The sequence below is a fragment of the Symphodus melops genome, assembly GCF_947650265.1.
Source record: "Symphodus melops genome assembly, chromosome: 18".
NCBI classification, from domain to species: domain Eukaryota; kingdom Metazoa; phylum Chordata; class Actinopteri; order Labriformes; family Labridae; genus Symphodus; species Symphodus melops.
Window position 1 is genome coordinate 21,184,692 of NC_136708.1, and position 13,820 is coordinate 21,198,511.

The 13,820-nt window shown below is 42.9% G+C and overlaps 2 protein-coding genes and 1 long non-coding RNA gene across 5 annotated transcripts in view; 2 read left to right on the plus strand and 1 right to left on the minus strand.

Moving 5' to 3' along the window:
- LOC306839532 overlaps positions 1-13,820 on the minus strand; it is a 23,635-nt gene continuing 9,815 nt past the window's right edge. For 2 of the 3 annotated variants that reach the window (XR_013781208.1, XR_013781209.1), the window contains exons 3-4: positions 3,811-3,970; positions 1-665 (exon numbers count right to left, since the gene is read on the minus strand). This is a non-coding gene — a long non-coding RNA (uncharacterized lncRNA). Of the gene's footprint in view, positions 666-3,810; positions 3,971-9,005; positions 9,134-13,820 lie in introns of those variants that run through there. The other variant, XR_013781210.1, reaches the window with a different exon arrangement.
- Positions 5,840-9,481, plus strand: LOC306839524 (elongation factor 1-alpha-like). Its single transcript, XM_079368279.1, has 8 exons — positions 5,840-5,981; positions 6,800-6,951; positions 7,452-7,631; positions 7,727-8,023; positions 8,104-8,254; positions 8,333-8,589; positions 8,692-8,926; positions 9,021-9,481. The coding sequence occupies exons 2-8, from the start codon at positions 6,808-6,810 to the stop codon at positions 9,140-9,142; spliced, it is 1,386 nt and encodes a 461-aa protein (XP_079224405.1). The 5' UTR covers positions 5,840-5,981; positions 6,800-6,807; the 3' UTR covers positions 9,143-9,481.
- Positions 9,657-13,820, plus strand: part of LOC306839523 (elongation factor 1-alpha) — a 6,829-nt gene continuing 2,665 nt past the window's right edge. Inside the window, exons 1-5 of the mRNA XM_079368278.1 lie at positions 9,657-9,787; positions 10,896-11,048; positions 12,019-12,198; positions 12,301-12,597; positions 12,809-12,959. Coding sequence (XP_079224404.1) covers positions 10,905-11,048; positions 12,019-12,198; positions 12,301-12,597; positions 12,809-12,959 — 772 coding nt within the window. The 5' untranslated portion in view covers positions 9,657-9,787; positions 10,896-10,904. The remainder of the gene's footprint in view (positions 9,788-10,895; positions 11,049-12,018; positions 12,199-12,300; positions 12,598-12,808; positions 12,960-13,820) is intronic.

The following is a 13,820-nucleotide window of genomic DNA, read 5'->3' on the forward strand; positions in this document are numbered from 1 at the left end:
TTGGCATGAATCAGCTTTTTTATTCTGCTCCCACACATTCAGGCACTAAGTCCTGTGTCTCCAAACTGGCAGACAAAGACGACTCTGGAGTATCAGTCCTTTCTTAATGCAGCAGATCAAACATTTAATTCAACATATTTTAACTGTACAGAATCCAAATACTCTCTGTATGTTTATAATCTGTTAGTCATGGTAACCATTCAGAGAAGGTTTCACAAAGACAGAAACTCAAAACAGACAAGACATTAAATCCTCAGGTTTAACACAATTCAGATTTTTTAAAAATAAATAAATATATATATAAAAAAGTGAAAATGCGCTTATTAATACTTTTTTTTCTATATTTGTGGGTTTTTGTGTGCCTTCATTGTAGATATATGACAGTGCATATAGTGTGATTTCAGGGAGAGAGAGAGAGAGAGAAACGACATGCAGAAACCACAGATGGGATTTGAACCGGGAACCGATGTTTCTTCCTCTCCTGTAGCTTCATCTCAGTGCTGGACAAACCACTGTTGATGAGGAGACGGAGCCAGTTTGGTGTGAAAGAACTTGACTCTCTGTCTCACGCTCAACCTGGTCCAACATGTTCAAGAGGAAGTGGAACTCCTTCTTTAAGAGTCTTCATCGTTCATCTTCAGCGGCTGAACTCCGGGCTGTTGTGCCTGAAAGGGAGAAAAGAAAAAAAAGGTAGTATGGTGCAACTGCAAAAGGCACATCTTCTTGTTTCAATAAGAAGTTCAAGTTTACACTCCGGTATTGAGAGATGGGACACACATGACATCTAATGGAGAGGCGTCAGAGTGCTCAAGGGCACATCGGCAGTCGGGAAGTGATCTGGCACCTCTCCAGAAACCAGACCAATGCCCACACCTTGGTCCACAGACAACCCTCAGCTTCTCGAGGTCAAAAACATTTAGGCATGTCTGCATAAACATTTATTCTGGATGAAACCTCAAAATGTGTCTCTCAGTACAGAAGAAAATAAAAACCTCTCGGTTAGTTAACATTTTCAGTTCTCTCCTGTTGCCATGACTACCACTCATTACCCAATGACTCATCACTGACGCCCTGCGAGGGACTGACTGCCAGCCGGCCTGCTGAATCACACACTCCTTACTTAACAAACACACACACACACACACACTCACACATTTCCTTCTCCTCTAGTTCGAGCCTGAAATAAGAACATGGCTGCTGCACTTTGTTCAGTCTTCAGCAGAACAAGCTCGACGCTCTGCACACACAGTCAAACATTTAGAGTTCATGTGTGTGCTTTGAGCCGTGTTTAAAGTCTGTTGTCCCGACTCAAACATCTCCAATCAAACTTTAGTGATATCATTACTTTTCCTCTCGTGCCACCATGATATGAAATTCAGAGTTTTTAAGTCAAAGATGTCCCCACCTCTCCTCAATAGTTGGACGGATTGGCATGAGATGAAGTCCACACACTCCTGTCTCTCTCTCTCTCTCTCTCTGTCAGCGCTAGTGATCACCTGACTTCTATTTTAGGTCATGATTTTATTTTGATCACCCATTGGGAGAATTTAATGATTGCATACCAGCAGCCGAACCTGTCATGGAGTCATTGTGAGTGTGGAAGCATGCCGACATTATATTACATTCAAACCGTGTTGTCCCATTTTTCACTAACCAGTACGGCACTAAAGTACGGAAATCCACGGAAAAGTGGAACATCCAATGTAGTCACTACTTTTTCCCCTGAGAAAGATCTCCACTAATTTATCTCAACATAACAATGAGATCTTGACTTGATGTTTTCTGGTGATAACAGGGTAGATGTTGGGGAGAGAGAGAGAGAGAGAGAGAGAGAGAGAGAGAGACCCAACCCCCCCCCCCCCCCCCCCCCACTAAAGGTCATTTCAGATAGGACACAGCGAGCGCAGCACACACCGTGTCCTATCTGAAAAGCTCTTAAGCCATGGGGAGGCAGGTAAACTTGACTTGTAAGTCTGAATTGATCTTTTGTGCGTCAGGTGATAAAAGGTAGAAAAGTTGAGATGTTAAGAAACGACTCGTTATCACAGGAAAACTGAGTAAATGAAAAGTAAGGACGCCGGTCCACTCAGGGCTTCTGTAGGGAAGTGTGAAACATTTCTTTTACCTAAAATAGTTATTCTAGAGTTAAATGATGTGTATTATACTCGAGCTTGGTGTGAACAGAGCTTTAGCATCGTCCCTCCACTCTCTGAATAGGTCAAGTACTTTGGTGTCTACATTTCACTCTGAACTCTGAGCTCACGTCTGGGTCTCTGCCAAGTTTCTCTGCTCCACCCTGAGTGAGCTGGAGCAGACGTCACTGTTCACCTCTTTTTATTTTTTTTACTGCCTCATTTCTCTCATTCATAAAGATCAAATTATATTCATGAATTGATCTCTCTTTTTCCAGGTTTGTTTGGTGACAGTAATTCTTTGTTTTGACTGTCGTCGAGGGGGGAATCTCTTATGATGCAGGTGAAGAGGGCTCTCCACACTTTTGTGGCCCTTATGTTAAGCTGTCACTGTGAAATGTACAGGTTTACTTTGTTTACACAAGCAGTAATCCAGTACAGTATAAAGGCCAAAACTGACAGAAGATAACATTAATGATTTACAAATAATGAAGGCCACCGTCCAGCATTATGTATTAGTAAAGAGGGGTTTATTCCAAGGTTAAATCACAAGCATTAAGCAGCAGTATACAAACTCGTGTCGGACGCCACACATAGGATATGAAGTCATAACTCCCTCCCACTGGCGTTGAATTTTCCTGAGTACTGCATTCAAGTTCAACACAACTTCTTTAAAAATGTTTGGTTGTTTTTTTTACCACGGGGCTGGCAGGAAATGTTCAAGATAAAGTCGGAGTTGTTTGTGTTCACGCTTGTCGCTCGCACTGAATATTTCTGGAGGTTTTTTTTTTGCCTTTGCAGGGTTTAGATTCTTCTGAAATAATGAGACAAAGAGGTTTGAATATGGAAAAATGTCCCTCTGAATGTTCCCTGTTCATTGCCTTTCAAAGAGAGAAGCATTGACATAATAAACATTTGTCAAATTCTCAATGACAACAAAGCCAAACGGCCACTGTGTGAATTGATATGGTGCATTGGAGGAACCGGACGCCCCAGTTGGAAACGTCTATTAGACTATTTAGCGTATGTTATATTTATGGGAAGAGCCAATTCTTCTCAAAAGGTTGAACCTCTTAAATGCAGAATTGTCCACTTTTTTGTTTGTTTGTTGTGACTTCTCAAGAAGCAGAAGTTGGACCTTTTTTTTTTTTTTGTCTATATCGGCAGTGGTTAATGTCACATATTGACAGAGACAGAAACTCCCAGATCAAGACAATAACAACTAAAAATGCTCCAAGAGAAGAATGATATAATGTGTAACTTTCGGCTGAACACATCTTTTAGGATCACAGCCAGGCCAGGTCACACGAGTGCCACACACCGTTTACTCTTTAAACCGGCTCCGGCCACATTTTTAAGCCTCCGGATATGAATGGCTGCCGTTCAACGCTGTGGCAACAATTGAAGTCAGGGCTTAATGCTTTTCAATGTATTTCGAGAGCCGTGCTTTAATTAAGGCGTTGTTCAACAGGTTATTAGTATGTACTTAAAACGGTGACGAGAATACTGGAAGTACCAGAATAGCAGTGTGTCTTTAATACAATTTACAACAACTAAAGTAGATTGCTCTTTTTACACTTTTTAATCACATGAATTATTTTTGTGACTGCAGCGGGACACGACTGTTCTCATGCTCAGATTTTATGACTCTATCTGCGAGTCGGCGCTCTATTCTTACCCCTCGGCTGTGTTCTCTTTTCCCTCCTGTCTTCACGTCTCCCCCAGCCCGACTGTCGTCCTCCATCCGTCGCTCGCTCTTCTCTCCCTCCCCTCGTGGTCGCTCTGCTTTCCGCTGATTGAAAGCAGCAGCTGCCAAGTCTGAGCGGCTGTTACCTGAACTGTGGGGAGAGCCGGGCGAGTAGTTAGTGTGTGTATGATATGAGCTTGTGTGCAAAGTGAGTCGCAGGGAATGCCAGCTGTTTTCAAACTGGGCAAAATGCCAAAGTGATGGTGGAGGAAGAAGAGGCAGAATCTGACCTCCAGGTAGCATCCAAGTTACCAAACAGGCCTTCACTTTTCTTTACAGCAATGTTTTTTTCTCCTTATTTAATGATAATTTCATTTTTTACAGTATGTTTATGATACCGATAAGACATGACGTGCTTTTCTGTGATTTATTCAACCTTGGTTGTACCTCAAAATCCAGATAATTCAAATGTTCCAGCCCTAAAAGCATTGGTATTAAACTCAAACATGTGTAAATGCATCTGTTCTGAATGTAAACGAGTGGCTGATAAGGTGTCTCGGAAACAGCATGAGTTCATCTTTTCAGGGTCGGGGCTCTGTTTGAATGTAAATCTCATTCGGATTTAAGTTAATCTTGTCAGGCTGATGAGTCGTCTCAGTGTTACCAGTAGGTGGGTGACAGAGGGAGGCAGGGCGGGGGGTCAAGCAAAGCAAGGATCTGTGCTGTGGTCGGCTTGTTAGTAGGTCAATTTATAGGATATAACACTGACGTTGAAATAGCTCCTGCAATGATGTTGAAATGTGGCTTGCTAGTGTGTTGACCGTCTTGTAATAAAATCAGTAAATAATTTTGAAAGGATTGTCTGTTGTGTTGTATTAATTTAATGATGGCATCTCGTACGCCTGACTGCTGATTCAATGTAATAGTTGGGCAGAAAAAAATCGTCACCTGTTGGACAAACTTTCATCTGTTTTCATGCTCAAACATGAGAGAAAGTGTGGAGGACACTTACACCAAAAGAAGTCTTGAAAAGACAGCAGTGCTGAAATCTACGATCGGATGAATTGTTACTGTAAACAAGAACGATGACAGGAGCGCTTCTGGTATCCCTCAAACCACTGTTGCTTATGTAAGGGAACTTTTAACACTAAAGCTCTTTTTGTGTCGGTGTGTCACAACACCCTGAAGGAGCAAGCCGATACACGTTTGTGTATTTTACACATTTATAACCCATGTTTTTTGCCTTACTTTTATTTGTTAATGTAAACATTGGCCCAAAATCGGTTCATGATTGATTATGATTACAGTAATTAAATGTGTTTTGACCTACGTATTATGAGTCATTGCAATTGTTTTTCCTATCATTCAATTTAAACCACCTCTTTGAAACCATATCTATATATGAAAAAATAAGGTGTATTTGTATTTTTTGTAAATCTTGATGTTCCCATTATTTCATTTTCAATTATTTTTAAATAAATGTTGATATATCTATTTGATATTTTCTGTCAGTTTCAAAGAAATTTGATTCATATCAGGAAATCATGAACGACTTCCAGATACGGATCACATAAGGTCACAAAGTTATGAAATAGTTTGTGAGATATATCTTACTTTAACTTTTCTTCACCAATACGTGCATACAAGTAAAAAACAACAACAATATAAAAATAAAAGACAAACAAACGCAAACAAACGACAGCAGCTCTGGTCCAGTTTTACAAACAAAGCAAAAAGGAAAAAAAGTAAGTTAAGAAGAACAGTATAGCAAAACAATTACGTTAATATAAAACTAGTTAGATTGCAGACCTACATATGGTGGCGATTTTTTTTTTTTTTTATAAATAATAATTAGTCTTTAACACGTTTTATTTTTCGACTCCTGTAAAAAAAAAAACGTTATCCCTGTCACCATCGTGGTGTTCATGTTGTCGATCATTTTAACATATTAAACATACATGTTTCACGCGGTTCATCCGCTATCGCGTGCTGACGTTTTTTGCAGGAATGCGCGTGATTTGCGGGGTTATGCACCGGGGAGGGCGACGGGAAGTCAGGCCGCCTCCCATCCGGTATAAAACCTCCAAGTCCGCCCAGAATCTCCCTCTTTCTGTTACCTGGCTAGGGGCAGCAGCTTTGGCCGTGAACACCCAGAAACACCGGTAAGTTCAGCTTTGATTCCCTGATAAGAAAACGAGAGGCCTTTAGACCCGTTTAGAAAAGTGAACTTAATGTTTTTGTCTTTAAATATCCGGACGTTTTATAGCTGGGAACTTTGCCTTTTTTCTGTTATGTAACTTCACACAAACCTGTGGATTTGGTTTTTACACGAATGGTTGATGCCGGCAATCTTAATTAATCATCATCTTACATGGCTGTATTGTAGATGTGTGTGGAGTTAAATGAATTAAACCTAAAAGATGTCAGTGGGTGTAGAGGATGTGAAGGGGGGGAAAGGAACAAAGAAAGGGGGGTTCTGAAAGCTTTGGCTCGGAGATGGTCGGATGGTATTTCTTCCCCATCTACCCTCACAAGAAACTACTTGCCGGTCTTGGCTTGCCCCGCTGGCAGTTGTTATTTGGGACACCGGACTAAGTAGCGCCAGAATATTTGGAGGTCTGTGTAACTTTACACGACGTGGCCCAGGCGGAGTAACACGTGTCTCGCCTGGCCTGTGGCCGACTGAGGCCTAGCTGGCGCCGCCTGTCTTTCACGAAAAACTACAGAATTGAGTTGACATGAGTGTTTAAATACAGGTTGAGTGGAAATGTGACTTTATGTAAAAGCTGGGGATGGTGATTAATGTGAGATTAAACTGATAATTCCAGACATTTTTTATTTTTAGTGAGTCACGGCGAGAAAACCGTTAGAATGAGGCCGCGTTGCCATAGTGATAGTAACGTTTAGCTTACAAGCGCGAGGGAGGTTCTCGCGCTAACGTTAGGAAAACTTTAAACTTAATTTTATTTTTCTGTGACAGAAACTAAAATGGGAAAGGAAAAGATCCACATCAACATCGTGGTCATTGGCCATGTCGACTCCGGCAAGTCCACCTCCACCGGACATTTGATCTACAAATGCGGTGGAATCGACAAGAGAACCATCGAGAAGTTCGAGAAGGAAGCCGCCGAGGTGAGCACTTTAATATTAATGTGCATTTATGTTCTTTCTTTTTTCTGAAGCGTTGTATTCAAGATGGCGGCGCCTGCATGCCTCCCTTACAGCCCTGCTCTGCCCGGTACGAACGTAGCAGTCGTGACCGCGCACGCTGGGCGGGGCTTAAAGCGGACGTCGCTGGTGATGACTGAGCAGTATTTAGTGCAGAGTCCTCTGGCAGTGTCAAATGAATACATAATGTGACATTTTAAAGAAATGTACGTGTAAATTATAAAGGTGGTAAATTGCTTCAAATAAAAAACACTTTATTTAAATATATATATAGACATTTAGTCATTCTGGCTTGACTTATTCCAATTTCACTTTTGAAGTGTGAACTTTGGGTTGAAAAACCTAAGACCCATGGAAAGCATTAAGATACTGCTCAGTAACATAGCATGGAAGTTTAAAATGTATTTCATAACGTTGTGTGGCGTTTGTAGAATGGAAAAATTAACAGATTATGTTCTCTGCAGATGGGCAAGGGCTCCTTCAAGTACGCCTGGGTGCTGGACAAACTGAAGGCAGAGCGTGAGCGTGGTATCACCATCGACATCGCTCTGTGGAAGTTTGAGACCAGCAGGTACTACGTGACCATCATTGATGCTCCTGGACACAGAGATTTCATCAAGAACATGATCACTGGTACATCTCAGGTAAATTCAGCAACAGAATGCAGTTACAGAGTTTTATTTCCTCCATGTAATTGGATCATTAAATCTAAATCTTGTTTGGGTTTCTCCCTGTCTAGGCTGACTGTGCTGTGCTGATCGTTGCTGCCGGTGTCGGTGAGTTCGAGGCTGGTATCTCTAAGAACGGTCAGACCCGTGAGCACGCCCTGCTGGCCTTCACCCTCGGTGTGAAGCAGCTCATCGTTGGAGTCAACAAGATGGACTCAACAGAGCCCCCTTACAGCCAGGCCCGTTTCGAGGAAATCACTAAGGAAGTGAGCGGCTACATCAAGAAGATCGGTTACAACCCCGCCACCGTGGCCTTCGTCCCCATCTCTGGATGGCACGGAGACAACATGCTGGAGACCAGTGAGAAGGTGAGACCGTTATACTTTAGCTGATTTAAATATCAATTAATTTGGTCTCGTTTCTAATCTCATTTTGAATCCATATTTAGATGGGCTGGTTCAAGGGATGGAAGGTTGAGCGTAAGGAGGGTAATGCCAACGGAACCACCCTGCTGGAAGCTCTCGACGCCATCCTGCCCCCCTCCCGCCCCACAGACAAGGCCCTGCGTCTGCCCCTGCAGGATGTCTACAAAATTGGCGGTATGTTTTGATAGCTTACAGACGCCGGTATATCTCATCACTTATTATCCGGTACTCAACCACTTTATTCCCCTTCAGGTATTGGAACAGTACCCGTCGGTCGTGTTGAGACTGGTGTGCTGAAGCCCGGTATGGTCGTCACCTTCGCTCCCCCCATGCTGACAACTGAGGTTAAGTCTGTTGAGATGCACCACGAGTCTCTGCCAGAGGCTGTGCCCGGTGACAATGTTGGCTTCAACATCAAGAACGTGTCCGTCAAGGAAATCCGTCGTGGATTCGTAGCTGGCGACAGCAAGAACGACCCACCCAAGGGAGCTGAGTTCTTCAACGCCCAGGTTTGTGTTGGAACCAAAAAAGCTAACTATATTTCAATGAGAATGTTTTCATAGTTGGTCTTATAAGCAGCATGAGATTTAACGCTCCTTTTCCCTCAACAGGTCATCATCCTGAACCACCCTGGACAGATCAACGCTGGTTACGCACCTGTGCTGGATTGCCACACCGCCCACATTGCCTGCAAGTTCAACGAGCTCATCGAGAAGATCGATCGTCGTTCTGGCAAGAAGCTTGAGGACAACCCCAAGTTCGTCAAGTCTGGAGATGCCGCCATTGTCAAAATGACCCCACAGAAGCCCATGGTTGTGGAGTCCTTCTCCGCCTACCCTCCCCTCGGTATGTCATGCACAATTTTGACGCTGTGATCAATTCACACGATTATGTCAAAGTACACGTGTTGATGCTGACTGCTCACCTCTTGTGTTCCCAGGTCGTTTCGCCGTGCGTGACATGAGGCAGACGGTTGCCGTCGGTGTCATCAAGTCAGTCGAGACCAAGGATGTGAGCGGAAAGACCACCAAGGCTGCAGAGAAGGCCCAGAAGAAGAAATGAATGATCGTGCAGGACATCCAGCAACGCTACGTGTGCCGGCAGCAGCGGGCCACACCTTCCCCTCTCTATTCCCCCCACCCCGGATCATCTTCTCTGAGGCAGAGTTCTCTCCTCAAGGACTGGCTTATGCTGATTAAAACTCATCGCAAAAGTTTTCGCAGGAAAAAAGAACTTTGTGGCATTGTCAACTTCACAAATCGGATGACAGTGCTTCTTCTCAGTTAAGTTTAAGTTTGAAATGGTTTAGAACTGTATCTTAATGTTTAAATGCCACAAAAATTTAATTGGAAAGAAAGCTGCTGGTAACTAATAAAATAAATGTCTTCGAAAAAATTGAAATTGGCTCGTCTTTGTCCTTCACTGCTGCAGTTGATATCGTGTGGACTTGTCATAGGCGAGCTCGTCTCTGTTGCAGCTGTTTTTGACCATGCTATCTGTGTCCGGTGATGCACTTGTCATCCAATCGCCTTGATAGGAGTGCTGCTTTCCCAACCAATAGCGCCCCGTAGTACAGTCTGACAGCAACAAGAGAACATGCACAGCCCTCCCTCTCCTCTGTTCGGTATAAAAAGTCCAGACTGAACACATTCTGTCCTTTTTTCCTCTCCGCTCTTTATCAGGGGACGTCTTCATAGCCGGACACAGGTTTGTCTAATGTTATCTCCTTATTGAAAGGGTCTAGCATCTTTAAAAAAACAATAAATAGGCATGTTTCAATGAATGAGCTGGTGGTGTAATGCAGAAAGGAATCACACTGCTGTTGGTTAAATCAGCATGACTGAGACCAGACGAGGAGACGGATGTTGTTTAGCACTAAATGTTTTGGTTTGGCTAATAATAAGGTAAACATGCTGTCTCACCTTGTGTTCATTCGTCTCCCAACAGATTACATCTGGCTCTGTTCAGCTTTGTCCTTGAGTATTAAAAGATTAGGATGATTTACAAAAACATATCCAAGAGGCAGCAAATAAGAAATAGCAATGTGAGTTTTCTGCCAGTCATTATAGTCCTTTTTCTGCTGTCGTGAACGCGCACCAATCCACCCTCTCGCAAGCTGTAGTGTGCGCGCGCGTTGCATCAGTTGGTAACATGGCGGCTCGTGCGGCGCAACAACATGGAGGCCGCTTAACCGGCATCAAGCACATGGCGCGTGACTCACCACCACGGCTACCTTTACCCGGGCGCGTGCACGAGCACTGATAACGACTAAGGCAGCAACCATTTCCTAACTTTTGTCACTTGAATAGTCGATAATACTTCACACAACCGATGTTAAACAACACCTCAAAGTCTACGTTTAACACTTATGTTAAAACAAGTTAGGATTAGCCGCCGCAGGCTAACGTTGGCTAACATCGTGTGCCGCAGTTTTGTGACGGGGTGGAGATGTATCACGGGACAATTACTATAATAAAATGTCATTGGCCATCCCTCTTCAACATATCAGTCTCTATTCTGAAATCTACATGATTAATTATGCACACATTAACATGAATACTCGTCTCCCGGTGTTTACATTGATGAACTAATCGGTTTTTACGTCGTCATGGCAACATGGCTGTCCCACACATCATACTCAACCTAAAATGTAATCATAATACATTAGTTTTATAACGCGTTTTTTTAATACCCAAAGACGCTTTGACAAAAAAAAACGAGCTCAACGAGCGATGTCTGAGCACACAGACTCAGGAATCAAAAACATATTAATTTGTACTATGTCATCTTTTTTTATTTTTATTTTGCTGACCAGTGAATCAAAATGGGAAAGGAAAAGGTCCATATCAACATCGTGGTCATTGGCCATGTCGACTCCGGAAAGTCCACCACCACCGGACACCTGATTTACAAGTGCGGAGGAATCGACAAGAGAACCATCGAGAAGTTCGAGAAAGAGGCAGCTGAGGTTTGTTATAATGGGGGGGTTGGGGGGTGGGGGGGGGGGGTGCATGAGAAACATGAATTGAATTGTGAATCACTACACAGTGGGCTGCAGAATGCAGAGGCAGCTCGTCCTGTACTCATGTGTGGAAACAAACGGGTGTGGTGGTGGAAGCAGCTGCCTGCCCTCACACATTACTTGGTTAAAGCTGCCACCTGCTGTAGAAACAGGTGAACTGTCTGTTTACGCATGCATATTATTTTAAAAGGTTATATTTAGACAGTTACTACATTAGAGGTCAATCTTTCGAGTGTAATCTGCAGGGAAAAGTTATTGCTATTACTGTTGTTTATAATAAAGTCGTGCTGCCACTGTAAATTACACTAATGCACATTTTGTTAATTTTCTTGTATTTGTTTTAGTTCACATTTTTTAATTCTGTTTTATATATTTGTAATTGCTTCTGATATTTTATTTGTATTCAAGTTATTGCTATTTTGGCTTTATTTCCTTTGACCAGTTTTTGCACCTATACACCAAGACAAATTTCTTGTATGTGTAATTGTACACGGCAATAAAACCCGATTCTGAAATTAAAAACCTGATCAACATGCAGGTCTCCATGGCGTATACCCTCGTCTAAATCTCCTCTGATTGACTCTATTGATTGACAGTATTCATTAGGATGCTGCAATTGCTCATATGGTGAAGGGATGACCCTGCCTACTCTGTCTCTGATTGGCTGGTACATACTGACTTAATATGTTCGAGGAGTCTAATGTTACTTTTCATAACAGGAATTTTTTGCAAAGTATTCCCAATTTATGTATTAAATAACTACTCAAAGTCTTTTGGAAAGCAATATCAGATGATACTGTAAAGAGAAAGAAGAAATCTTGCCTCTTGTCCGTAATATGACGCTTTAAAAAAAAAAAAAAAAAAAGTGCATTGAATCTTTTGCTAGTTTTTTTTTTGTTTTCTTAACCTTCAATAGATGGGAAAAGGCTCCTTCAAGTACGCCTGGGTGCTGGACAAACTGAAGGCCGAGCGTGAGCGTGGTATCACCATCGACATCGCTCTGTGGAAGTTTGAGACCAGCAGGTACTACGTGACCATCATTGATGCTCCTGGACACAGAGATTTCATCAAGAACATGATCACTGGTACATCTCAGGTAAAGATGCACTTTAAACTTGCCTCCTATATGACATATTTATGACATATAATTAATCTTTTAAAAAGCATATAAATGACCTATGAAATTCTCCCTGTCTAGGCTGACTGCGCTGTGCTGATCGTCGCTGCCGGTGTCGGTGAGTTCGAGGCCGGTATCTCTAAGAACGGTCAGACCCGTGAGCACGCCCTGCTGGCTTACACTCTGGGTGTGAAGCAGCTCATCGTTGGAGTCAACAAGATGGACTCAACAGAGCCCCCTTACAGCCAGAAGCGTTTTGAGGAAATCACTAAGGAAGTGAGCACCTACATCAAGAAGATCGGCTACAACCCCGCCACCGTGGCCTTCGTCCCCATCTCTGGATGGCACGGAGACAACATGCTGGAGGCCAGTGACAAGGTGGCTGACTTTTCTCCGTACCAGCTTGAAGTTACACATTAACTACTTTTTTCCTTGACAATTTGACTGTATTTCTTTTTTTTTTTGCATTTCCACATCAGATAATTTACTTGATCTTGTACTTTTTTTTTTAACTTTCTCTTATCCTCCCACTCGTCTTCTCCCGCCCTCCTCTCTCTCTTGCTCACCACGTGCGTGTCCTCCATTTTAGATGAGCTGGTTCAAGGGATGGAAGATTGAGCGCAAAGAGGGTGGTGCAAATGGCGTCACACTGCTTGAGGCTCTGGACTCCATCTTGCCTCCAAGCCGTCCCACTGACAAGCCCCTGCGTCTTCCCCTGCAGGACGTCTACAAAATTGGCGGTAAGGCGTGTTCTGTAATTGCACCTAGTCAGACGTCATTTAACGTAATGGACCCTCCATTAAACCTGTGAAACTGCATCACTCAATCTTTAACTGTATTTCACTTTTGTTCTGCACATTTAACGTTCACAGAAGACAATTTACAGCTTAATCTTAATCCTTGTTTGGAAAGGAGCGCTGATAAATGTAGATCATATTCTGCCCGCCCCGTACTCAAAGAAAAAAAACAAGAGAAATCTAGACGGTCTGTCCAATTACAATCACTTGACAACCAATAACACAGCTACAAATCAGATCATCAGATCAGAGTCTTTGCCCCACTTCAGCGATCACAATTGAACCTGACGTGGACAGATCCGTCCACAACGCCCATGATAAACCAACCTGCTCAAATCAAATGCCTTAACATAGAATCAGTTCAGACAAACCGCAGCTTAACTTCTCACTCTCGTCTCGTCAGAATAAATATCAGTACTCAGCAAATTGATGAGAGAAATTTAAAAAACAGTCTCACTGTGAGATGCAGGATGAGCCTTCCCATGATATGTTTAACAACATCTGCATTAAACGCCCTGTCCTCCTCCTCTGATCGTTTTCGGCCCGTTAAACTTCTCTCTCGTGGAGCCGCTGCTGCTCCCGCTCCCGAACTACATCTGTCAAATATCCTGCCAGCGTTGAGGCTTCGCTGCTGCCTCGCTAAGTTAAAAAAAAAAAAAACGTGAGGAATGTCTGGCACACTAAGACAAACCTACGGAGCCACTGGAGTGACATAAAGATGTGACAGACAGACGATGAAGAAGATGAAGAATGCAAAGTGAGGTAGTCTGAGAAATAGGTAATTTAAAGGCTTCCGATTGGCCG